Source organism: Cottoperca gobio, chromosome 22 (genome assembly GCF_900634415.1).
Source record: "Cottoperca gobio chromosome 22, fCotGob3.1, whole genome shotgun sequence".
Lineage (NCBI taxonomy): Eukaryota > Metazoa > Chordata > Actinopteri > Perciformes > Bovichtidae > Cottoperca > Cottoperca gobio.
Window position 1 is genome coordinate 8,304,643 of NC_041376.1, and position 25,297 is coordinate 8,329,939.

The 25,297-nt window shown below is 40.3% G+C and overlaps 1 protein-coding gene across 2 annotated transcripts; it reads right to left on the bottom strand.

Moving 5' to 3' along the window:
• Nucleotides 1-2,885: 2,885 nt before the first annotated feature.
• Nucleotides 2,886-25,297, bottom strand: htr1d (5-hydroxytryptamine (serotonin) receptor 1D, G protein-coupled). 2 transcript variants are annotated; one of them, XM_029461427.1, is made up of 2 exons: nucleotides 24,801-25,297; nucleotides 2,886-7,224 (listed from the first exon to the last, which is right to left on the bottom strand). In XM_029461427.1, the coding sequence occupies exon 2, from the start codon at nucleotides 6,377-6,379 to the stop codon at nucleotides 5,234-5,236; it is 1,146 nt and encodes a 381-aa protein (XP_029317287.1). In that variant the 5' UTR covers nucleotides 6,380-7,224; nucleotides 24,801-25,297; the 3' UTR covers nucleotides 2,886-5,233. The 2 variants fall into 2 exon arrangements, with proteins under 2 accessions (XP_029317287.1, XP_029317288.1); XM_029461428.1 differs by lacking the exon at nucleotides 24,801-25,297 and adding an exon at nucleotides 10,771-10,845.

A 25,297-nucleotide genomic window follows, 5' to 3' on the forward strand; every position in this document is an offset into this window, starting at 1 on the left:
AATATGTAGCTTCTTGTGGAATCAGCAAATATTCAGTGCTTCAATATTCATTCTCCAGTACTCCCTGATTTTATATCTTTCCTACAGTATCCTGCCCCAGAGTTGTAAAGTTGCTGGTAAACTTACAGCAGCGACGACTTTGCAATATACTTTACATCACACCTTTATGCTATAGATGTCTACATGACATATAACAGAGGTTTCTAATGTGCCATGCATGTTTTAAACACATGTTTTTATGCACCCCTGCTGCTCTGGATTCATACATCAAATATGAATTCTTGGTTAGTGTGGAAAGACTGTCGGCTGTGTATATGTACACACAGTGAAAAGGGAAGAATGCAATATATATATCAGCATTACTTATTCATGTGTATTTTGAATACTGCAAAAAAAAGCCATGAGTCATGAGTATAATACACAGGTGACACTGATCTCTGCACTGACTTTGTTTCACAGCTTCCCAGTGAGTATGGGAGATGAATTTAATTAAGTAGATTGATTACTTCAGTTTATGTAGCGCGGGCGGTTTTATTTATTCCTCAGTAAGTCTCGTTCGTTGTCTCCCTGGAGTAAAATATTTCACTGTTTTGCAGTAGTATTATTGTTGTATAAATAAGTTCACTACCATTTCAATGGAGTCAGCATGTTTTTCCATTTTCTTATCACTTCTTTTTTGTTCCTTTGACATGAAATGCTAAATATTCATATTGCCTCTTAAATGATTTATCTGCTGTGTTTGTGATCATGTATGTTGAGTTAACAAACGTGATTTTACAAGTGGGTGTGGATTTGTATACATAGGAAGCCTATACCCACGATAAATATGCATGTGTTTTAAATGCATGCACAGAGTGCAGTGTAAGTGTGTAGGCGGAGGAACGCCTGTCAGGTTGCATATGTTCTTGTTAATCGTGTACGGCACTTCATTTTGAGTACAATTGCATAATTTATATACTGTATCCTCTCTTTCCAGTCTGCGCGTGCGTGGCGCAAATGTATTTTAGTTCACCCCTCTCCTTTCCTCAACTCTGTCTCTGACTGTAGGTGTGTTTGCGGAGGAGGGAATGTGAATGAGCAAAGCAACAAACAACAAGAATTGTAATAAAATAAAATATACCCCCTGGGGGTCGCGGACCCCCTGTTGAAGACCTATGATCTAAACTACACAGATGAGGTGTGACTAAGGTGCACAATTAATTCTTAAATAGCATCACAGAAACAAATCTCACAGGATTATTTTTTTTTAAGCAGCTGATATTGAGCTGATATATCTGTTGGGCTTGATCTTTTTAAGTGGCTAAATAACGTGATGTATACGTTGAAGTGGCACCTCATTGCCCTTCGGCCTGACTTGGTTAACAGTGCCTGATGAAGTCTCAGGGGGCTCATTTTGTTTAGTGAAGAATGAGTGGAGAAGTGACAGTCCCCATCCTGGGAGGTTAAGTGCATCAGTGACCTTTTGGTTTCACTGCTCCAGACAGCCTAACATTATCTGAAGCCATTTCCTATGCCACGCTGATCCAAAGTGACTCAACTACTTTTGGCTCCCTTTCATACAATTCTTTGGCATTTTATCCCTAATGTGATTTGAGGTCACAATGGAGAAAGACACATGCAGCCTGATTCAAACCCAAGATGCAGCGATTGCTTGGCATTTGCTTAACCTACTCAGCTGTTAGGATTCTTCTTTTGGGTCTTATTTCGAGACTTTTGCAGATATTCCTTTATTGTAATTTGCTTCAATTTCTTCTCTGCATGCTAATGAGTTAAAACACATTAGTACGCCTCAGTGATTCCCAAAGGCATAAATCAATAGCTGATGGGCTAATTGTAGTGTTTTTTAATCCTGCATTCTGAATAATTAAGTTTTATTTGTTAACACTGTAAAATGTGATGCACCTTTACATTTGAAGAGAACATCCATTTTGTAACACCGCAAGGGTAATGTGACCTCTTTTCACAGAGCTTGGTATATTCACGGTGTAATTAATTTGGTTACATTAACCATTAGCTTCCATGACTATTGATTATTTACTTAAAGCTGTAGCTGGTATGTTAAAAGGAAAAGTATGAATGCATACTGTGCATTTTTCTTCTGTTCTACTTAGCAGTGACAACTCCGACCAAAGCTCCTCTTTTACATTACCATACATTATAATTTATTCTAAAAGTTACATTATAAGGAAATACATTTCACCTTTATTTTCATCCATTGTGGACGTGACTTTTCTGAACTTAACTGAGGAAAATACCATATATTTGCATCCAAGTTCCATACTAAATACTAACTCTGTACAGTATGTACAACATACTAATCATCATTGTACAGGTCTACTGTTTTAGCAGAATGCAAAAATATTAACATTTTATTTTATGGAATTATACAATATGTGAGACGTTGGTTTCTTATTTTCTAAGAGCTGTTTCACCACCGCCTACAACGTATTAAGATTCCTTTGCTCCTCAATTTCCTTTGTGCATTGCATTGTGGGAAAATGGTGTGCATCGACAGTACAGTCGGCATTAGGGTCTACAACTAGCTAATGCTAATGTTGGCAAGCTCACATGATCACAGTGACAATGCTAATGCTAATGCTTAGCAGACATGAGGCAGATGGGATATGCTCACACATCAAATTATTGGTCAAATTGAAATAATCTGATGACGGAACAAGATCAAAATGTATGTGAACAACAAAGTTATGATGATTCCTCCTGATGTGGACATGTGTGTAGTGGATTTCATGGCAATCCAGCCAATTTAACTCAAAACCACAAATGTCAACCTCAAGTTGGCGCTAGAGGAAACTTCAGAGGATCAACAAAGTCAGTAATAAACATCGTAAAGGCTCCATGAATGTCTTCACAACATTTCATGACAATCCATTCAGTAATTGTTGAGATATTTCAATCCAAAGTGGATCGACTGACCAACATAGAGCCATGCCCATAGCATAGAAACAAACAATACTTTTGATATCTATAATGAAGTTACTCCTCAGTAGAGTGGGCCTGTGGTTCAACTGCAGCTCTTGTTAAAAACAGAAAACAAACCAATTGCACATTAATAATACATTTATTTTAGGTTGATGAGCTGTCTTCAGTTCTATTTCCTGTGGACTGAATTTCATCTGCTCCAGCACTGACTGTTCAATCCACTCTTTCATCCAACCAGAGCTTTTCAGACCAGTGGAGAGAGAGTGAGAGCACTGCAAGGTATGGTATCTAGCTGTGTATAGTGTATGCAGCAGGCACTCTGAGAGACAGACATGAAGAATTGATGGCAGAAACAATTGGTGGTCCATTAGGTCACTCTGTGTTCTCGCTCCAGAGGTGGTCAACTCTGATGTGCAACTGTGGAGTCACTTGCAAAGACACCAGGACTATACTGCATCTCTTATCCAAACTAAAATGATTTTATGTTGTAGTTTCTTTTCAGCGGCTGGTACACACTGAACTGTGAACTTCCTGAAAAAAAATCCGCTGGTCAAGCATGTGAAGGTTATCCAACTTCCACTGTTAGATTCCTGTTTTAAGATCTCGACTTTAAGATTTCATGTCGACAGTATTTATGAAAATCGGGGATGTCTGAAGATATTTTCCAAGTATTCCAAAGATGAATGACTAAATTGACCTGCTGCAAATGCATTGGTAATTCAGGTCACATATTTCCCACTCACCACCAATGAAGTCTCTTGTAACTCTTTCTGTCAAGCAATGGTCATGCATGAGTTCATATGAGGGAGCTGGCTTCGTTAAATACAGTTACCGTCACTTCTTTTTTCAACTTCATGTTTGTATTACTTCATTCTGAATTCCCTTCGCCGGTCACACATAAGAAGTTAACCACGGCTTTCATGATAACCCTAACCCTCCATAAACCCCATAAAGTACATATAGTTTCTCATCGTGTCTGAAAAAATCGCTTTGAATTCGCCTTCGTCTCGTCTGACACTCTGAATGAGTGTTGTGAAAAAAGTAATTTGATATGAATGTCTCTTGCATTAAAAGTGGCTGTTCACAGTATATCTGATGTATCATTCATTACAGAAACTCATGTCAAGGTGCTAAATTATTCAGTTTACTATTTCTGCAGCTCACACCTGGGAAAATCAACATGATTTTTGGGGTTTCCAATGTTTTGATACATGTATCTAACGAGGGGGACTAAAATTTGAAAGAGGACAATAATGTAATTTTAAGTAAACAATAACTAATCTAACAATTTTGCTTGTTGATGAATTATTTGAATAAAAGACACTTCACAGAGAGTTAGCTGCTTGTTGTTCACCATCAAGACAAACATTGTTAACCCTTTCTTGCAAGTATGTAGCATCTGCCAATGATACTCTTTTATCTTTACATAACTGTAAAACATTAAGAAAAAAAAACACATTAGATTTTGCTCTCAGTAGCCGCAACTCTGATCATTTGCTCTTACCTTGTCCTTTTTGCAGAGCACATCATTTCATAATCTTTTTGAAGGGGTTTATTTGTTGCTATGGCATTGGTTTTACTTTTAAATTAAGAGGCAGGGTGAAAACGCTGTTTCCATTTCTGTCTCTGTACGACGAGACAAGCCTCGTTGGAGAAAAGCATGTATAAATGTCAACCACTTGACAAGGCTCTCTTCCCCAAACACGCATATATTACATTAAATTAACTACATGTACACACACACACACACGCAACACTTATAATTTCATACTGTATGTGACCACATATACGGAATCTCTAGAGTTTTGCAGTCTTTTCTAAGTTCTTTACTGTACACAGGAACATTATATGGGAGCAGCAGCATACAGAATGATGCAAAGATTAAGACAACAAATATTTCATGGCTTTTCATTTCCGCTGGATTAAATCCAGTCCCTCTGAGTTTGCTCGTTCCACGCAGTTCCACCAATCCTTGTTTTTGATCTCTGCCTTTGTCCAAGAAATAACAGCTGTGTCCCCGTGACATGAAATAGACTTCAAATCCTCTTGCTGCCACAATTCTTCTGGATCAAGACTTTCTCTTTTTTAGCATGCATGCATAAGTCTATAAGAAGGATATGCCGTAGGTATCTAAAGAGCTATGGCACGGAGCTGTTTGATATAAAAAAACATAAACATATAACAATTAGCATGGGTTTACAAGATGGGACATTTAAGTGTACAGTGCTTCCATTATCTTTATTATCTTGTTGGATTTTTGTCTTTTTTCACTTTCTGTTTTCCAACAGTGTTTTCAGGTAAACCGTCTGAATTTCATGAGTTTTTGGAAAGCCTGCTTGAATTCATCGTTGAATGCGGTGTAGATAACAGGATTGATGAGTGAGTTCAGGTATCCCAGCCAGGTAAATACATCAAAAAGCACTGGATCAAACCAGCAGTCTTTACATATGGCCGTGACGAGAGTGCCCACAAAGAACGGGAGCCAACAGATAATGAAAGCGCCAAGGATGATGCCCAGTGTCTTGGTCGCTTTCCTCTCCCGGGCCGCACACAGACGTTTCCTCTCCAGCACGCTGTCTGCCAGCTTTACTTTCACGCTATTCATGAACAAAGGCGATCCTCCCCCACCTCCTGCATTGCCAGAGTGTAGGTGGGCTTCCTGGTTGGAGGCAGAATTAAGAGAACAGAGAGAGGAGCCCGCAGAGGTCTGGATGAGCTGTGCTGTGGTGAATCGTTTCCCCGAGGACGACGGCGTTTTAAAGATGCGGGAGCGGGCGGCAACATAGATCCGTCCGTATAGGATGATGAGAAGCACTGTGGGGACGTAGAAGGCGCCGAAGGTGGAGTATAGGGTGTAAGAGATTTGATCTGTATTCACCATGCACTCAGTCAGCTCCTCGTGGGCTTTGGCCTGCCGCCAGAAAAGTGGAGGCATGGAAATCGATATGGAGATCACCCACACCACCCCTACCATGATCGCCGCCCGGCGCATGGTACGGCGTTTTGTGTACTCCAACGCGTCTGTGATGGCCCAGTAGCGGTCCAATGCGATCACACACAGGTGCAAGATGGAGGCCGTGCAGAAGGTGATATCAGACGACAGCCAGATGTCACAAACAATCTGCCCCAGCGACCACGTCTTGCTGACAGTGTAGACAATGCTGATTGGCATGACTAAAATAGACACCAGCATGTCTGTGACGGCGAGGGAGCCGATCAGGAAGTTGGCAGGTGTGTGGAGCTTCCTGGTCAGAAAGATGGTGGCGATGACAAAGGCGTTTGAGAGCACGGTAGCTAAGGTGACAAGAGCTAAAAGTGCAGACAGGGAGATCTGAAAACCGAGTACCGTGGCCTCGCTCCAGGGTGGAGTTGTAATGGTGTCTGGAATATCTGTGAAGTTGCTGGTAAAGTAGTCCAGGGAGCTATTATCCAGCTCCATCTCGCCTCTGCTGCTTTGAAACCTTCTTGTTCTTCAAGGTTTAAGCCAGCCTCATTACATCAGTTCAGGCATGACACTGAGGAGGGCTGTGCAGTGGCGTGGCACTGTTGGTTTGGGCTGAAGAAAACTTATCTTCCTTATTTCATATTGCAGTCCCCTGTATTGCAATTTCATATCAACCTTCAGCAATCATCTAATTCCATCCACAACTAATGCTCCTCTAATTGAAGCCGGCTAATATGTTCATTTGGCATCTCTAATATTGATTCGCCTCACTGGTGTAGCTGCAGGAGAGACAAATTCTAATTTGTATTCAGCTCCTGTCAGACTGGCACTCCTTTTCTCTCTTTCCAGTGCTCTTATCTCATCTCCAGCCAGCAGCCAGCTGGCAACACCACCTTCAGAACAAACCTTCCTATCTATCAAATGCTTTAATGGGCTCCTCCTTTTCAATAAAGCTAAGCGGGGAGCTGCATGTAGGAAGATGATGACGACAGATAGACAAGGTTTGCTTGTTGTCTCTCTCTTATCTGTTCTCAAGTCCACGTGAAGCCTTCTAAATTGAGATTTGCACTGAAACTTGGCTGTGCCTAGTGTCTTTGATGATATTAGAAAACCAGAACATTACAGTGACATGATGCGGACGAGGAAAAATGTTTAGTCATCGTGTGGATAACTGTTAATTATTCATATAGCTTTTGGCAGCTGTATAAAAGGCAATCAGCAAAGTTTGTTCCTGGTTCTCTGTGTTAAAAGCTTGTTTGTGAGCTTCTCCTCTTCACCGTTGCAGCGTCCATACAACTAGGAAGGTTTTGTCATGGATCTTCCTCTGCAGCACGTTCATCCTAAAGACAAATAGGAGGGACACATAGAAAAGAAGATTAGTTATATTGAACTTTACCATTATTCCCTCCCCCATACTGAATATGGGCCTCCACAAACAAACCTCCTACATGACAAACCGTACACTTGCACACTGTAAGGTACAATAAATGAACATTTCACCAAAGTTATAACCAGTTAACTTTGCTATTCACGCAAACAGCGGTGATATTCAATGTAGATACGTGAATTCTCAACATAAAAGCAGTCAATACTGAGAATGTTATTTCAGATTATTGTGGTATAAATGTATATTTTCTGCCATAGCAACAGTTTCCCCTAATATAATAGTTCCCAGTACAATAATGGAGCATCCTGGTTGCCCAGTTCATCATTTCCTGGTTGTTCTGTCACTAAAAATGGTCATTTCCAAAGCTTTTCATTTCTGTTGTCTAAAGCACACAAAGCTAATAATAATAACAACTAATAATATATGTTTCTCTCATTCAGAAGGCCACAGATAGACTTTTGGACTTGTGACTAATAACCTCGACTTTCTTCACATTTACTGGTAATGATGGCCAGAAAGAGACACTCACCATGGTGCCTCCAGGTAACGTTATCACGGGATGGAAAGCTGACTTGCTTTCAAATTAAATGAAAGAGATAAGAACTGAAATGTGGAAATGTGGCATTACATCCCAGTGGGCATCAGGACTGTTAATCACCACAGAAGGCATTCCCGTCCTCCAGCTTTCCATCTATATGTTAGGTTTGCTTTAATTTATTATTTAAGACCGGAAGCATGAAAAGTAACCACTTGTAATTCAGAGGAAATAGTACAAAAAAAACATATATTCAGTGGCACTATTAAAGGACCTATAGGTTATTAAACCAGAATTTGTACAATTAAAACAGGAATGGACTATGGGCAATATGATTATTGGAAAAAGGTTTGTATTATTGTTAATCAGTTTCTCATCAACAAGCTATGTTGGAATATTAATGAACAAACCTGCCAGGAAAACAAGCAACGGTGTTTGCCACAATAATAAAAATGTTTGCATTTTCACAGTCAACACATCCTTGTGCCGGCACATTACACGCGCTAAGACTGATTTCCGAGTTCATGTGTGTTCCTGATACAACTCTGCAAATCTCCTCCATTAATGAAGTGTGGATTTGCAGATGGGCTCTTGAGTGGGATTATTGTGCTTCAGCTGTGACAAAAAAATATGCTTATTAAATAATAGATGAGATGAGAACAGCCTTGTCTGTCTCAGGTGAGCATTAACAGTATTATAAACCAAACTGTCATTTGGAGCCTTGTGTATTCTTTATGTCTATGCGCACACACACACACACACACACACACACACACACACACACATACACACACTGGTCCTGCACTGCTTTGTTGCTCAAAAGCCTTGCTCTACTCATGTAATTTATTTCAGTTATTGATTTGCATTGTATAGGATTATTAATGGTAACCATTGATTATAAGGCTGAGGTTCCAGAGGGCTTTAACAATAACAGTTATTCATTTCAATCTGTTTTTTTTCCCTCAGCCATTTCCTTTGTAGCTCGTTGTAATGGCCATTTGTGTTTAACAGCCAAAACGCTAAGTACTTCCACATATCTCAGCCCAACATCAAAATAAAAACTGTATGATCCAACCCGTTGTGAGAGTATGAAGGGTACACACAAGACAAGACTAACAGCATGATTTGCTAATTTAAGAGCACACATTTGTTATTTTTCTCTCCATGACACCGCTCAGGCTCTGCGTGTTATTCTTTTTGTCAAGGACTGTAAAATAAACCCATTAATCCAGAGTACATTACATAGTGGGCCTAAAGGCGTCTGTTGGATTTTGGATTTAAATTCTAAATCTTCTAAATGTTCTTTCCTGAGCACCAGTTTAAAAGTAATACTCCAGCAATTTAGTCTTGCACTTAAATAAAGAGGTGGGGCTTGTGAGAAAAAAAGTCTGTTGAAAAAAATGTTTGTAACGCAGGCTTTATGTTACACGTTTGAAGTCTCAAGCCAAAATGTAGATACTCCTGGTGATATCACTATGACAGTATCAGGGTTATTTTCTCAGACTTTAGTAAGCTCTCTACAGAACTACAGAAGACATTATACAGGCTGTGTCCTCGTGACGAATAAACTGAGCTGCATTTGTCAAATATGCTGCTAGCCCATTTAAAACTTTGCTCTAGCTATGAATGAGTATTTTTTTGTTTCGCGTGTCCTGCGGATTCAAAGAGGAAAACACGACGTGCCAAATGTATTAGATATAGCTGTCACTACTGACGGGGGAAGGGTTACACAGCATGACAACCTTACAGTCACGCTTCATTGCATCAGTGGAGAAGAGATTGATAAGCGCACAGTGTTCGACAATAACGCCGAGTCATAGGCTTGTCATATCGAACGCTGCTCACAGTCAGCTAATTAAGAAGATTGTCCTGGGCAGCATCGACTTATTCATTCAGTTGTCTCTGCAGTATGTTTCTGGTGCACGCACGCACGCACACACACACACACACACACACACACTCACACACACACACACACACACACACGTACAGTTGCATGTTTGATAGACGGCTGAAAACCTTATCTGTTTACAGATCAAGCAAGTCAAGGACAAGGCTTATCTCCTCATGGTCTGGTTTACAGCACAATAAGGTAATGAGGTTCATAATGACTGGATGAGAGGAAAAAGATTTTCAATCAAGAACAGGCTTTGCCTAAACCGGGCTGCATACTGTTTGTGTGAAATATATTAGCTTCTACATCTGGCTTTCAAATTGAAGATCTAATACAGGGAGGCATCTCTCAGCCTAATGAGCGGAGATGAGCATTTATCATTGTTGAAACAAGGGGAAAAGTTGGTACAACAAGGCAAGATCACAAAAAAACAAACACAATAAAAAAGATTGTTCATGTTGGTCTGACGAAGAGCACAACTGGAGCCGTATACATTAACGTGGCCCATCCCAGTTGGCCTCATTGCATCACATACCCATTCACTACAAATCCAATTCATGCCTTTCAGGCTTGGGTCAAATCCAAGCAGATGCTGCAGTGTGTGGGGCAGCCTGTTTGTTGGTTGGGTGAAACAGTAATACCCTCTGAACCCAGCAGTCCTGCAAACACTGCATGGCCCCACTAGAGAGAGGCTAATTGATTTATCTCAGAGGAGGTAGAGCCATTGCTATATCTGCTGTCAGCTAATATCTGGTGTTTACTCAAGCGTGCAGTAAACGGTTGGTGAGCAAGGATGTACTGTGTGTGTGTGTGTGTGTGTGTGTGTGTGTGTGTGTGTGTGTGTGTGTGTGTGTGTGTGTGTGTGTGTGTGTGTGTGTCTGGTGTGTGTGTGTGTGTGTGTCGGTGTGTCGGTGTGTCAGTGGGGAAGTTTACATAGCTGGAGAGAGAGGTTGGGGATTGATGATGGGGTAAATATGAAGAGTGATTAGATGGAAAGAGTCATGAGAGCAGACTATTGCAGCTTTTCAAATAATTATGTTTTGAACCATTTTTTAATGAGAGCTTCATACCTTCATTCCGTCATTGGTGTGATTGCTTTGCAGACTTTTATTGCCCAGGGTTTCGCCTCTCAGGTTACATACAAGCTGCCTTTCTTTTAGGTGATCTGCCGACACTACTCGGGGCTGAAAAGGTACTTTCAACTTTGGGATAAGAAAATGTAAAAAATAAATATTGTTATTTATTGTTTAAATCCTCCTAAAAAGATGCTAGAATGGATTGAATATCAATCAAAGATAAGATAGTAAAACACAGAACTCTTTGTAGTAAACATTAAGTAAGCCAGTTCAACATTATCTATCAGAAAGTGTCGTCTATGGGAAACTAAGGATGATTATAAATACATTTAATTATTAATCCCGAGATTTAGCCTTATGTTACACCACCATTATTATGAAAATCACAATAACCAGTTGTATTTGCCTGATTGAGTCAAATATACATAAGTGCAGAAATATTATAAATACACACACACACACACACACACACACACACACACACACACACACACACACACTCACACACACACACACATCTATGACATTAAACAATAATCATTGTGCAATTGGTGCAAGTAGGTCAACTGCATTTGAACTGTCCCACAGCCATGCTTGGCTCATTTTGTTTATCATGACAGTCAGTATGCACTCCTTGATGCTGTTGTTTGACACAATGGAGTATGCTTCGCACCATGCAGATACTGAATTATAAATGGCTGTGATGCATCATGCGTGGGAAAATTAAACTATAAAATATAGATTAGTAGGAATGATTGAACAGTCAACATGACTTCAGAAGTGATGTCTGTCGAAGTGCAAACAATGAAAAGAGAGATGGAGTCCATGCCAATAAAATACAATTCAACAACATAAACACCGGTATGCTATGTGGATTAATAGAGACTGACATGATTGGCTGGCATGTATGAATTTGCAACATGTTGACATGTCGTGCTGCAATTCAGGTAATAGCAAATGAAATCATATTGTTTCTTGAAGGCTTAATGGTTTAGCTCATCTCTGTTGTCTGCAGCTGCCTGGGAGCGTGGAGAGTAAGTGTTTTTCTCAAGCTGTGTGGGATGCACATGTGCAGAAGCATTCACATGTACAATCACACATACATACACCACAATCCACCAACACACACATGAGTGTAAGCATAGACAAACTACAAAATACACAAAATATCACGTAATTAATCCTCAACTGGCACTGCAGGACTTTGAAGGGGCTTCACAGACTCATGTTAATTTATGATAAATGATTCCTGTGCAGGCAAATGAACTGCAGAGAGGGTGTGAGGAAGATCAAGTTACGCAGCAACACAGTGAAACCTCTGGGTACAAACCTCACAGGCCTGTAGAAAAAAGCAGGATTTGGGGTTAGCGAGTTTAACTTCAGGGTTAACCCTGTTGGGTTTTCAGTCCTACGACGGTGGTTCACTCCTTACCGGGGTCGATCACTATGTTAATTTATGCTGCACACATAATCTGCTCCGAGATAAGAGATCAACTCGTGTAAAAACAGCACCTGCTGACCGCAGTTCGGTGGGTACAGAACGGGAACAGATTGTTGAAAACAATTTAGCATCTTGAGAATGTGATTTTTGAGTTAATGAAAGAAATGTATTGCACAGCAGAATGTTAAAACTTTTTCAAATGCAACTCTTATCATCTTTTCTGCCTAAACTTTATCCACACATCAAAGCCTCTACTGCAGAGACGACCTTCAAACCATTGTGTTTCACACGACTCCACTGTAAAACACTCGTCGCTGTGTGATCATGACCCTTAGAAGGTTGAACAGGTCCAGTGCAAATCTAGAACACCTGAGAGGCCCTTCATCGAGAGAGGACTCGGGATGAGCTGATGCAGAGATTATCTGTCACTGCTGTGTGTGTAAATGTGTGTGTGTATGTTAGGAGGAGAGAAAGAAAGAGACAGCGGTGATGATAAAAGAGCTTATGATCAGAACATTGTTAATGCTAACTATGTATTAACAAAACAAAAGATAAAATGTAGGTTTTCCCTCCTGAAACTTGTGATGTTGTGCAGGATCACAGGAGTTAACACAGAACCAAGCAGTCTGGGGGTTATTTGTGAGAACTTGCAATTGTTTTAAACCCTTGCACAATTTTTTACAAAGATATGTGAAATTGCTCCAGCACAATAACATTTCCCTCACAAATAATCCAATTTCCACCAGCTGTCAGCACAAGTAAAATGAAAACTAACCTTCAACAAACCAAACGCTCATCAAACACATTAACGCCTGAAAACTTTCTTTCCCTCAGTGTCGTCTTCACAGAAAATGCTGACTAACAAGTGTTGAATCTTCTCAATAAGTCCTGTCTCAGCAAACAATTTCTATTCTGCAATAATATTGAACCATCTTACCTTATAGCCAAATTTATACCTATGACTCAACTTATATTTAACTTTAAATAATCATTTAGTGGAACTCCAGGCTGTAAGTAATACCTTCAGCTGCAGTAGCTGCACAGTCTACCCCACATTTACAAAGTTAAACTATGCGCAAAAACCTTTTAGGACAACAAGTGTTAATGATTTCATATGTCTTCCCTCTGATTTGCATTTTTAAACCGTGCCAGTTACTGCACAATAATACAAAATGGACGTGAATTGGGTTGAAATGTTGTTGCAGACTCAGTTGTTTCAGGTTTTCAAGAGCCAAAGCTCCCCATATTAATCCTGTGATAAAAACATGACTGAGGTAATTATCCATTAAAATGTTGAGGGGCAAAATACACCACTTCAAAGGAATCATGTTTTTCGTCACAATTTAACCGCTTTTGGTGAAGGAGAAGGTTACAGTTGCTGCTCTCCTGCCAATAAAGCATTTTTGTATGAAGACACAGAGTGAAGACTGCTGAGAACAGGCAGTGATGTGGATGTAGCTTTAGATGTATGAAGTAACAGTAAATTAACATTCCTTAATTATCTTTAAGATTTTTTATTACGTGTGAACTAATCACATACAGTCATAGTGACTTGATAATTTCTTAATGGTGAGCCACATGAATTCATGACACAATTCCTGCATTAAATCTGCATGAGTCATGCATTACGTAAGTATATTATTTGTACCTGTCATGATCTTGGTTTCTGTTTCCTGTTTTATTTTGAAATGTTCCCTTCCCCTTGTGTCATGTCTAGTTTACTTCCTGCCCTTGTGTTTTCTTCCTTTCTTCCCAGGTGTGTCTCGTTCCCTTCATTAGTTTCCTCCTGTGTATTTGCCTTTCTCTCCCAGCTGTGTCTCGTTCCCTCATTTAGTGTCTGTGTATATATCCCTGTCTGTCTCAATGTTCATTGTTGGTTTGTTATTCATGTTACGTGTTTGTTACCGGCCCATGTCTGCCCGTATATGCCTGTTCGTGTCCTGCTCGTACCCTGCTCGTACCCTGATTGGTTTCTGTTGTTTTGTTATATTGTATTTCTGTATGTTTATTAGCTTTTGTTAATAAAGCTCTCTTTTTGGTTAAAATCATCATCCATTGTACTGCATTTGGGTCCTCACCGAATCGTGACAGTACAATCCGACCAAAAATGGACCCAGCAGTGCTTGACGACGAGGATTATCTGAGTTTTTATGTCGAGATATGTATTTTGCGGGAATGGAAAGAGGCCGCATGTGGAAGGGACCCTTCTTCAAGAGGCCTGCAGGGAGGTAGCAAAGAAGCCCTGGTTGAGGAGTCTTCTGCCTGAGGTACTCGGGGATTTCCTCAACCTTGTCGATCGGTCTGCCTTTCCATCAGCTCGGCAGCCGCTTCTGCAGACCCCGGCCGTCTACCTGCCGCCTCTGCAGACCCCGGCCGTCTACCTGCCGCCGTCTACCTGCCGCCTCTGCAGACCCCGGCCGTCTACCTGCCGCCTCTGCAGACCCCGACCGCCTAGCTGCCGCCTCTGCAGACCCCGGCCATCTACCTGCCGCCTACCTGCCGCCTCTGCAGACCCCGGCCGTCTACCTGCCGCCTCTGCAGACCCCGGCCGTCTCCCTGCCGCCTCTGCAGACCCCGGCCGTCTCCCTGCTGCCTCTGCAGAACCCGGCCGTCTACTTGCCGCCTCTGCAGACCCCGGCCGTCTCCCTGCCGCCTCTGCAGACCCCGGTCATCTACAGCGACTACTCCGTCGGCCTCCCGAGCGACTACTCCGTAGGCCTCCAGCCCGGCCTCCCGAGCGGCTACTCCGTCGGCATCCTGCCCGACCTCCGCGCCGGCCTCCTGACCGGCTCCGCCCGCATCCTGTTACGTGTTTGTTACCTGCCCATGTCTGCCCGTATGTGCCTGTTCGTGTTTTGCTCAGCCTGTTAGTGTCCTGCTCGTCCCCTGATTGGTTTGTTGTTTTGTTACTTTGTATTTCTGTATGTTTATTAGCTTTTGTTAATAAAGCTCTCTTTTTGGTTAAAATCATCATCCATTGTACTGCATTTGGGTACTCACCGAACCGTGACAGTACCCTTATTACCTCCATATACCTAGTTATGTTTACCATTCGGTTTTTTTGTTTGTTTGGATTAGGGAAAAACTACTGACCCGATTTTCATGAAACTTGGAATGGTGAAGCATGTGCCGAGAAAGAAGCCATGAAATTAGGGAGTGGATGTGAATCACGTTGCAGATACACATTATTTTTGTACCTCCGGAAAAGGCCTTGGCGGAGGTCTGCACTCTCTAGGTGCCCCTCTAATATAACGTGTTACCAACTCAAGTGTAAAATTGTAGTTTGGTGAGCATCACTGCTGAGCCACAGAATTACACATATATACAGGCATTACATTACATAAAATAAGCTTGCCCACTCATGCAGTCTGTCAGTTTCTGTTTATTCAAACTATGCAGATAGTCCGTCCCAAAGCCTAACTATGGTTTAAATGACAATATTAAACAGTTACCATCCCTGACAAAAGCACCTGTTCACCAAAGCCAAGCAGTGTCTGAAATACTGTCCAGAGATAAAGAAATAGACAAAACAAAAGAAACACTAAATAGTGGTGAGATTCATTTAATAACCAAGTTTTGTCAAGATATTATCAAGAACAAAGAACGTTGTTTGTCCAAAAATATAGGCGTAAGTGAAGAAGCTCTGCAGTTGGAATTCATATGAGCGGATGTTGATGAACAGGAGGGCTTTTATCTTTATCTTCTATGTTTGACTATGAGTCATAAAAGTGAAGGGGCAGCGGTTCAACAGAGGTTAGGAAACAATGATCCCCTCAGGAGGCAACAGCGGATGTTTGATGGAAGCGCTGAAGAGGACAACATGAAAGGCCTATTACAAGTTTAGTTTTCTAAACTAAAGTGATGATACAAAGAATGTGGAGAAGAAGAATACAGATAGCACATGACTAAAAATAACAAGGTACAAACTGTTTTACATAAGATATATGGAATATGTCTTTAGAATAGGGAGTAAAAGGGAACATATCAAGGAATTTGTTTTAAGACGGGGAATAAGCAACAACGTGATCACACAGGAAGGTGTATAAATAGCAAACCATGTCATATCTACGCCCTGTTCTCATTCCCAACTTGTCATACGGTCGCTGTTTCAAACACGTGGTTAACGTCGTGAATTCAAACAAAACTACTTTAGTTTAGTTTAGGAAAAGATCATTCTGTGGGTTAAAAAAAAAGTACATTTGTTACGTAAATTAAGTTATGTAAGTTGTCGACTTAAATAAGTTAATGGTTGACTTTTGGTTCCTCACGCTACTCAAGCAGTGGTCTCCTGGGTGAAAGTCATGTGTGAAATTCTCACTTGCTCTGAGAGTCTAATATTGATAACATGGGAAATTACTTAACAAATTAATTAAAAAGACAATTAGGTGTAAAGAGAGTCTTTCTCGGAGCACAGCACACTCTAGATGACAGCTTGATTATATTTTGGAAATATACTGGAAACAGCCCCATGTGAGCAGAGTATAAAGGGAAACAAAGGTGTTAGCAATATACTTTTAACACAGTGCCTCTTTACAAGACAGGAGCACAAGATTATGTAAGAGGAGAAGTTGATATTTTAATTCAGTGGTGCAAATTCCATTCACATTTGAAATAAGTAATTACATTCCCCTAAAACCAACTGACACTCACACGCACAAGAACGTTTTGTTTTTTCTCTTTCTTACTCTAAGTTGGTGCATTCTTTACTATGATTTGGTAGTTGCTATAAACCCTTTTTTAACACTTAAATTGTTCTGCAAATATTTTTTATAAACGGTGGGTCATAAAAAAAACCTAAAGACAACCTTTGTACCCTGACGGTGTCCAGCTTTTATAAAAATGTAAATTACTTATCACTTTTCGCCAAATGATGTGCCTGTTTATTTCCATGCACTCGTAAGTAGATACACTAAAGAGACGTTTTCAGGGATTTTAGGGATCTATAGCCTTTAGATTTAAAAGAAACTGCAATGTTACTCTCCTGATCCCTACAAATCAGACTTGGTAATACAAAGGCAGGGATTGACATAAACATGGCAGTGAAATAAAACACAAAGATTCACATGGCCTAGCATGTACTGAAATTGCACCACGATTTGAGCCCTGCAGCACTGTGCGTGATGTGAGGGAGAGGAGCTGCAGCGGTGAGAGATTGTTCTGGAGCTACAGCAGCAGATGATCCAGTAGAGTGATCTCAGCAGAGACATTAACATGTGGGTTGATTTGATCTTGTGCAGCTTGTACACAATCTTACCAACCCACAGTTTGGTGCATGCCAAGTACACACACTTCTGTGTTTTTGTGTACTGTAAACATGATGGATATAACTCCAGGCATCCATTTAAAATTAGAGCATTGTTAAAGGATTAACATTTGACAATAAGCCAGCTTTCAGTGACATCTAAAAGGTAATTAGGTATTCTAAAAGATGCCTTCTGTGTGCTATTTAAATCTCTAAAACAAGGCTTGGATTACTTAGAAATGTTGTTACAAAGCAATATCAGCTAGATAAGAAATACTCTGGTTAGGAGATTACATATACACGTCAGTTTAGAGACGCTGTTACAGATAAACAGATTAATTACAGTTTTTTCTTAAAATCAAGATTACACATCTCCAAAAATATTTTATTTTCTTTATTACATTTACATTTCTACGCCTTATTAAAACTCTTTGAAATATATTCTCTGCAATACAAACAAACTTCTTTCGGAAAATAGGTTCAAAAGAATAAAAGAAAAGTAAATGGTTTAGTTGAGCTTATTAAAAAGTGTAAATTGTGACAACTCTTATAATCCCATGAAACTTTTGATGTAACTAACCAGTTTTGAATATGTTTTTCTAATAAGCAGTAAAGGCTGGTTGGTGAGTGCTGGACAGACAGCTGTAACTTTCAAAGAGATGGTTCTATGGATTGTATTGTAAATTAAGCCGGATGGATCCATATAGCATTGCAAAGCCCCAAGGAAATTGTGTGGAAGCCCATTTGTGAGTAAAAAGAACAGAAACTCTGACATCTTGAACAAAATTAGATTCAAGTTTCAGACGTAAAGAAGTGGCTGTCAATTAACACAACGGACTACTTTAAAAAATGAGAGAGCACGCTTTCAACTTCAGAGAAGTGTCTGAATTACAACCACAGACTTTGAAACCTCTGTGTTATATCAGTTTGACAAAAGAGACATGACCAGAGTGCTAACTAAGTTCAAAAATCCTCCAGTGATAACAAACTCCATTCATATTGGCTCAGCTCCATGCTGTATATCAAATGCAACATTTCAACCATACCAAGTCTGAAGGCCCTTCAACACCGACCTCATCACGTTTGGACTCAGTTTGATCAGAATCACAATTACAAACAGCTGAACTTTGATCCGACTAAACGAGGTGGTCTTGATCTAGATCAATTTGAACCATGGTTCATTTTTGGATTGTTCAGACTTTTGCTTGAATTGCAGGAAGTTCTGGCGGGCTATCGCCCTGTTACAAGAGCGAGGAAGCTCCTTTAAGGAACGCCTCGGTGCGTAAAAGCAGTAAATGCACAGTGTAGGTTCCAATTTGTCTCTGAATAAATGCTGCAGTTCCTCAAGACCCAAGTGAAGGACCCGTGTCTTGCTTTCTCATCTGCTGCAACAGTCAGAACCGGAAAAAAGGAAAAACAATGCAACCAAACAAAATGAGCCGGGGTAGCACGGGGGAATACATTCCAACACTAGACATTCTGACACTAGAGAAAGGATATTACGAGAGGACGGGGAAACCTGTCTACAAACGAAAAAACTACAAGTATCGGGAGCTCACGTAGGGGATGATGACAGGATGTAGATACGTCAGGTATAGTTCTTTAGTTTGCTCACATAAGTGAAATGTGAAACAGTTAAAATTGGCATACAGTATAAGGCTACCTGTTTATAAAAATGCTACCAAAGAGTAAAAAGAATCATTTCACTTTGCGGAGCTTCAGGTTCTGATTCGGAAATCAGCAAATGAAAACAGAAACACTTTAGCGGAGTCAGTAGTCATGAAACAACACGACAGCTGTCAATGACGTTTCATCAGAGCAGAGCCGAACTGTGAAATAAAGAGGGAATATTTAACATGATTATTCCATGACTAATAAGAGTGGCGGTCAAAGTAACAGAGATGATTTTATGGGATGCTACACTGACGGTGCCTCAGAGGATGACACTGGATACGTCTAAGTACGAGAAAATTGGTGAATGCCAGAAATTCTCTGAAATCCCTTGAACGTGCCACTTAAATCTGTTCGTATTAGCAGTTCTTGCATGAGGCCCTTTGTTTTAGGTCTTGAGCCATCAATGTCAATATGTAATAGGCATTATATATTATACAATGTGTTCTGTGGCAACCAAATACCATATACATTTGTAGGATAGCAAGCTATTAGCACTGGAATGTTTTAAATAAAATAATGCTTTCTTTAAGTATTTTCTTTACCTGAATAGAATTTAAAAGTTGCTGTTATTACTACAATACAGACACTATATCTTTCTATACACTTATCCGACATTCTTACCTGCAGGCTTTCAGTCAACATACTACAGACTCTTGGATAAGGAGAGATGGTCTACCTCCGTCAACCGGCTTCAAGTAATGGAAACAGGCATCTTTCACCAAGTAGTCAACCTTGAAACATTGACTACTAATGGCTTAAGTGGCCGAGCTGCTGCTGCTGCTGTGAGAGTGAGTCACGTGCAGGCTTGTATGGATTCTGATGAGACACTTCTGTCATTTTGACCGTAAATACAAATTGCCATGATCTGTTTTTACCACTTTCTTCTGGAGGACCCACTTTTAGGAATCAGCGCTAATTATATGTCAGAGATGGAGGTATACGGCAAGAAAAAACAACACAAAACTGGGAGATAATGTGAAGAAAGGTGACAAAAAGAGAGTAAGGAAAGAAAACGAATTAGGTAACGCAACAAAAATAAAATGACATAAAACAAAAACACAAAGATCTCTGAGGTTATCATCATCCAGAATAAAAACAAAGCCTGAAACGATACAATGCAGTAGATTGTCCACTCTGCTGAAGCTATGGTGTAGAAAATAATGATGAACAGAAAGAGGTGGATTTCATTTTGTGAGCGAAAGACTGCTTTCTCACGCTGAGTTCAATCTCATGTGAATAATCCTGCCTGTAAATCCGATGGGATTACCACTGATACGGTTTTTTTTTTTGCTTTAATTCAAGTGTAAAGAGAAAACACAGCAGCATGAAGAGTGACACGAGGATTTGATGCTAGAAGTGAAGCATACCAGAGATTGGGTTTGCAAACGTCTATTTTCCTCCAGTATACTGACTGTATAGATCAAGCTGTGGCGTTGTCACTTTAAAACGTTATACCTTCCACTTCATTCAGGTTTTGGGAAACTGTGACCGACATTTTTCACAATTGTCGGACATTTTATAGAAATAACATTAATCGGTAATGCAAATAATTGTTAGTTGCTGGCTGGACCCCTCCACTATAAAACACTACAGGAAGTTGTGACTGGCCTTTCTGGGCTTTAGGGTTAAAGCTGGACTTCAGTAATCTCCCATGCATTGTGGGGAATCTCAATCCTGATCCCAATCGCCAGCTTCCTCTTTCAGCCGATAAATTGGATCATTGAGTTGGTCTCACTGTCATTCTTGTCTCACTGGTTAAAGTTGTTCACACAGAGGTGGAGGCTGGTGGTAGGTCCACTTAAACTTGCATCAGTTCTACATAATGATCTAATGCAGCGCTTTGCAGAACAGCAGTGAGGCCACATCCTTTGTGAGCCAATCCTCTAATTTGTAATAAACTTTTAAAACAATCTCTTTCTCTGCTTATTATTTCAGTGTCCGATGCGACCGTCCTTTACCACCACCACCAACACTAGGGTGGTGTTCCTGTAGGCCTCATGGCATGACTTGTCAGGGTGGGGTCTTTATACATATACAGCACATATACATATACATATATCACATATACAGTATTTATTTTGCAACTGTGCAAAGCTATATCACATAAATTATAATCTTTAAAGGGAAACTTTGCAGATATTCAACCGGTTTGTATCGGGTGTGGGTGGTGCATGCAAATTCATGATGTTTGGCTTCCCTCCTTGCTGGAGCTCCTATCTGTACCACCGGCAAATGAGTGGGGGGCACCGGCAACCAAACATTGTTCATTTGCACATCCCACCCACATTGCAACGATACAAAGCCGGTTGGAAACCGAAAAAGTTTTCCTCTGAGCCTGTTTTTTAATTAGTCTCATCTGATTAAAAGGCCAGCAGTAGTTTCCATGTCGGGGAGAAGCAGGTTATTGGTCAGAAGTTTAATGAGGATGCCCTCAGGGAAGGAGGACTATCCTCCATAATGTTAGCCAGTGTTTAGTAACCTGTTCATACTGCTACGTGTTCATTAGTGTCTTTGTTTCTTTGAAGATCATACAAGCATTGCTCTTTAGGACCCGCAGTTGGATATCTGATGACGGTGACTGGTTCCTGTTTTTGATGCCACTGATGATTAGTGTTATGCGATGATTATTTCTTCCACTTGTTCTTCCTGTGCTGTGCTGTGCTGTTAAGTTTCAGCTTTTGATGTCACAGCTTCCCAACACTAGTCCATGTTTACTTCATCTTACTTTCATCGAAGGGCACCGTCTACAGCTTGCCAAGTTTTCTTTTTTCCTTATGTATTGTTGCTGCTGTGGCATATTAACACATTGTTTTCAGTAGCTGTGGGAATTGTAAGTAATGCTTCACCGACACATGCTGTCACACTGTCTGAGAGCTTCTCACTGAATTTAGGGGATCTAGTTTGTCTGTCAGTTGTCAGCAGTTGGGCAATGAGCATGGTGTCAGTGTTCATCTCATCTTCCTCATTGCACTTCCAGTATCTCTTGGTCATTAATCTACTATTGACATTTCCTTGAAACATGCGTATGGTTTTATCTGTAATTTCAGAGAGCTGCCACACAGATATGTAGTCAGGCAGAGCGTTTTACAGCTGAATATTAAAGTCTTCTTCACAGACGCTGCCCCACCATCTGCTCAGCTGCATGTGCTGCACAGTACTGTATACAGTAATCTGCAGGACAAACAATATAGTGATTTCAGCCTGTTTGCTATGTTGTGTTTTTTAACAGATCCTGAAAAAAGTGAAATGTTTTAGATAAAAGTAGTAACAAATGTTAAGATTGTGGAATGAAGCTGTAACTCAACTGCACACATCTGCTTCTTGTTCTAGTTTCCACACGTGCAAGTGAATTACCTCCAGTCACAATACATTTGTCATGCATTGCCAGACCCGAGCAAACATGCAATACATTATGGTGTGTGCTGTCCATAGCTCTAGTACTGTCTGTGAATTACAACTAAGTTGCATTGGGAGGTTTTTAAACAATTGGTCCTTGATTTCAGATCGTGGATTTGCACGCTTCTCATTTCTAGCCGTCGATTTCGTCGACTAAAATGACGACTGCTGCTGTTGGATTGGATCAGCTGTAGCTCGCTAGCTATTTATTTGAATGATAAATAGCTAGCTATTTGTATGAGATAATTCACTTTCATTCATATTATTCACAATAATAACACTATAAACGCTCCTAAATATACCCTTGGTGTATACATATACAGGATGACATCATACTAAAAGACTAAGGCTAACAAAGTGATGAAACATCTTTGTTCTTGCATTGCAGTGTAGAAGTACTGAGTCCCAGTGTTGTAGCTTTTAATGGGACTCTCTCTCACACTCGGCATCACTTTGCTTGACTTTGTCTGATCACATGGATCTGTGGCGTGTTTTTTACCCCTATATCCTCTGCATGTAAAAAGATGTTGTTAGAGAGAACTATTCTTCAATGCACATGTGCTGCACTCTTTAAACCATCAGGCATTTGTTCCATTAGTTATCAAACCAGGATTTCATGTCGTATAATGAGATATAAATTAGTCTTATTAGACTTTTTTGTGTCTAATAGACTTTTTTGTATAAGAAAATATTCAAGAGTATCATAATGTTTCAGTATCATAATTGTTTCCATTTACATCCAATTGTAATATAGCGTCATTATTATGTAGGGAAAATGGATGGCATGATATGAAGAGGAGTTGAATAGCGTACAGTTTAATGGGTTGTCAAGTACATATTCTGTCACACCCTGGTTGTTAAGGTACATGTGCACAGGAGAGTGTGTGTGCATCTCGGAGTGTGTGATGGGTGGGGATGGGTAAGAAAAAGGGTGTCAGTGTGAGAGCAACACAGGAAATTCTACATGTGAGAGTGTCCAGACCAAATGAAGGTACATTGTGTGCTGAAAGGTACTTTTCATCAGAGCACAGCGACGGTGATTCCCTTTCATTTTGCTGAGTATCTCTCACATCCGTTAGCTCCTTCAAGCTTCAAAAAATGCAACACTCTCTCCACTCACTCTCTGCAAAGAGAGCCTGCGGTTTCTGAAAAGCTTGAAAGCACAGAGGACAGATCTATTTTCTCCAACTTGAAATGGACTTAAGGCTTGGGCTGCTCCTCTTCACAGCAGCTACTAATGAAAAAAAAAAAAAAGCATCTGCCCTTCTCTTATTTAAATATTTGAATCCCTTCTTCAAAGTAAAGATGATCAGATAGAGTTGTGTGGATACATTCTGAAGATTTTTGTAATTCTTGTGCATAAATGGCCAGTCATAATATGAATATTAGGATATGGCAGGTTGCATAGAGCCCACTCTCCTGTGTTTAATGAATTCAGCTGCATGTGCCACAACTCTGCTGAGTTGGAGGCAAACACCTTCCATATAATGTCAGCATCATGGCCAACCAGTGGCTTCTCATATCATACAGGAATTTAAGCCCTATTGTGAAAGTAAATAAGCTTTATTACATCATAAGCTCCTCACCTGCCATCAGCCTAACCCTTAAGACGTTAGCTCAGAGGTCCAAACTAAACAAAACAAACCTTCATATTATCATTATTTGTATAGAAATTAGGAACAGCTAAAGGACAGCTCTGTACAGTTTTATTAAGCTACAATCAATAACCTCTCAGAGCTGAAATGGGTGTTTTCTTTTTACATAATGTGATTTTGTCTCTCTCCAGCAATTTACTCACCCTGCAAATCACTTTTGGCACACTGCTGCTTCATGCAGGTCCCATCCATGTGGATTTATTTTTGTCCCCATCTCTTTCACTTCAGAACACATTTAAACCCATGAAGCTGTTGTTAAATCCCCTTAGGGATTTTGTATCTATATAGTGACCTTCTCATAGCCTACTTTATGCCATTATAACATCTTCATCTCGATTGGTGTCACTAAAATAGTCTTATCAGGACTTACATGGTGCCAGTGGTGATCACAAGTGACCTTATCATACTCTGTGGTATCTCTGGTGTTTGGGATTATTTCAGGATGATATTTGCGTTAGTTCAGCTCTTTTTGCAAGTAAAAAGATTATACTCCACTGTTGACTCGAATTCAAATATAATGTAAATATGTTACCTGTTCCGTGCCCCCAGATCCGTGCGTAATGGTAACAACGAAGGTGGTGTGGTTATTTAAAAAATAAAAGATCGTAAAACTTACCATGTTTCTCGTCATTTGCTGATTTCTTCTCCCATTTCTCTTTAATAAAAGCGGAGCACAAAAGCAAACCGGGAATCCCAGCAGTGATGTCCTTCATTTACGCACGTCCAGTACAAACAAGCGAAATAGTAGACTGGTTACATTCAGAGGGAACCAGCGGACAGCTTTAGTAGATGTTGCTGCTGTTAGTGCTGGGATTGCTTCATATCTCAACTAAAAGGTAGAGCGTGCCTGTCTGTATATAAAAACAAGTACAAACATAAGTCATTTCAGTTTTCCCGGAAAACTTGAGCGACTCGTATTTGTGACATTCCGTTTCAAAAATGTATTTTTCCTGAGTTAAACCGCCAGAATGTGTGAAAAGTGTAAAAAGTGCGTTGAGCGCGGAGCTCCATCTGATGCTTAAAAGCGCAGCTCATTGTGTGCTGTCTTCAGCACCCCCCCTCCCCCTGAGGAGAGACAAGGGGGCTTCTCGGTGCTGATGCGATCCCCTCAGC

Bases quoted from the DNA above. Each gene is read 5' to 3' on its own strand.
- htr1d (XM_029461427.1), bottom strand. From the start codon at position 6,379: ATGGAGCTGGATAATAGCTCCCTGGACTACTTTACCAGCAACTTCACA.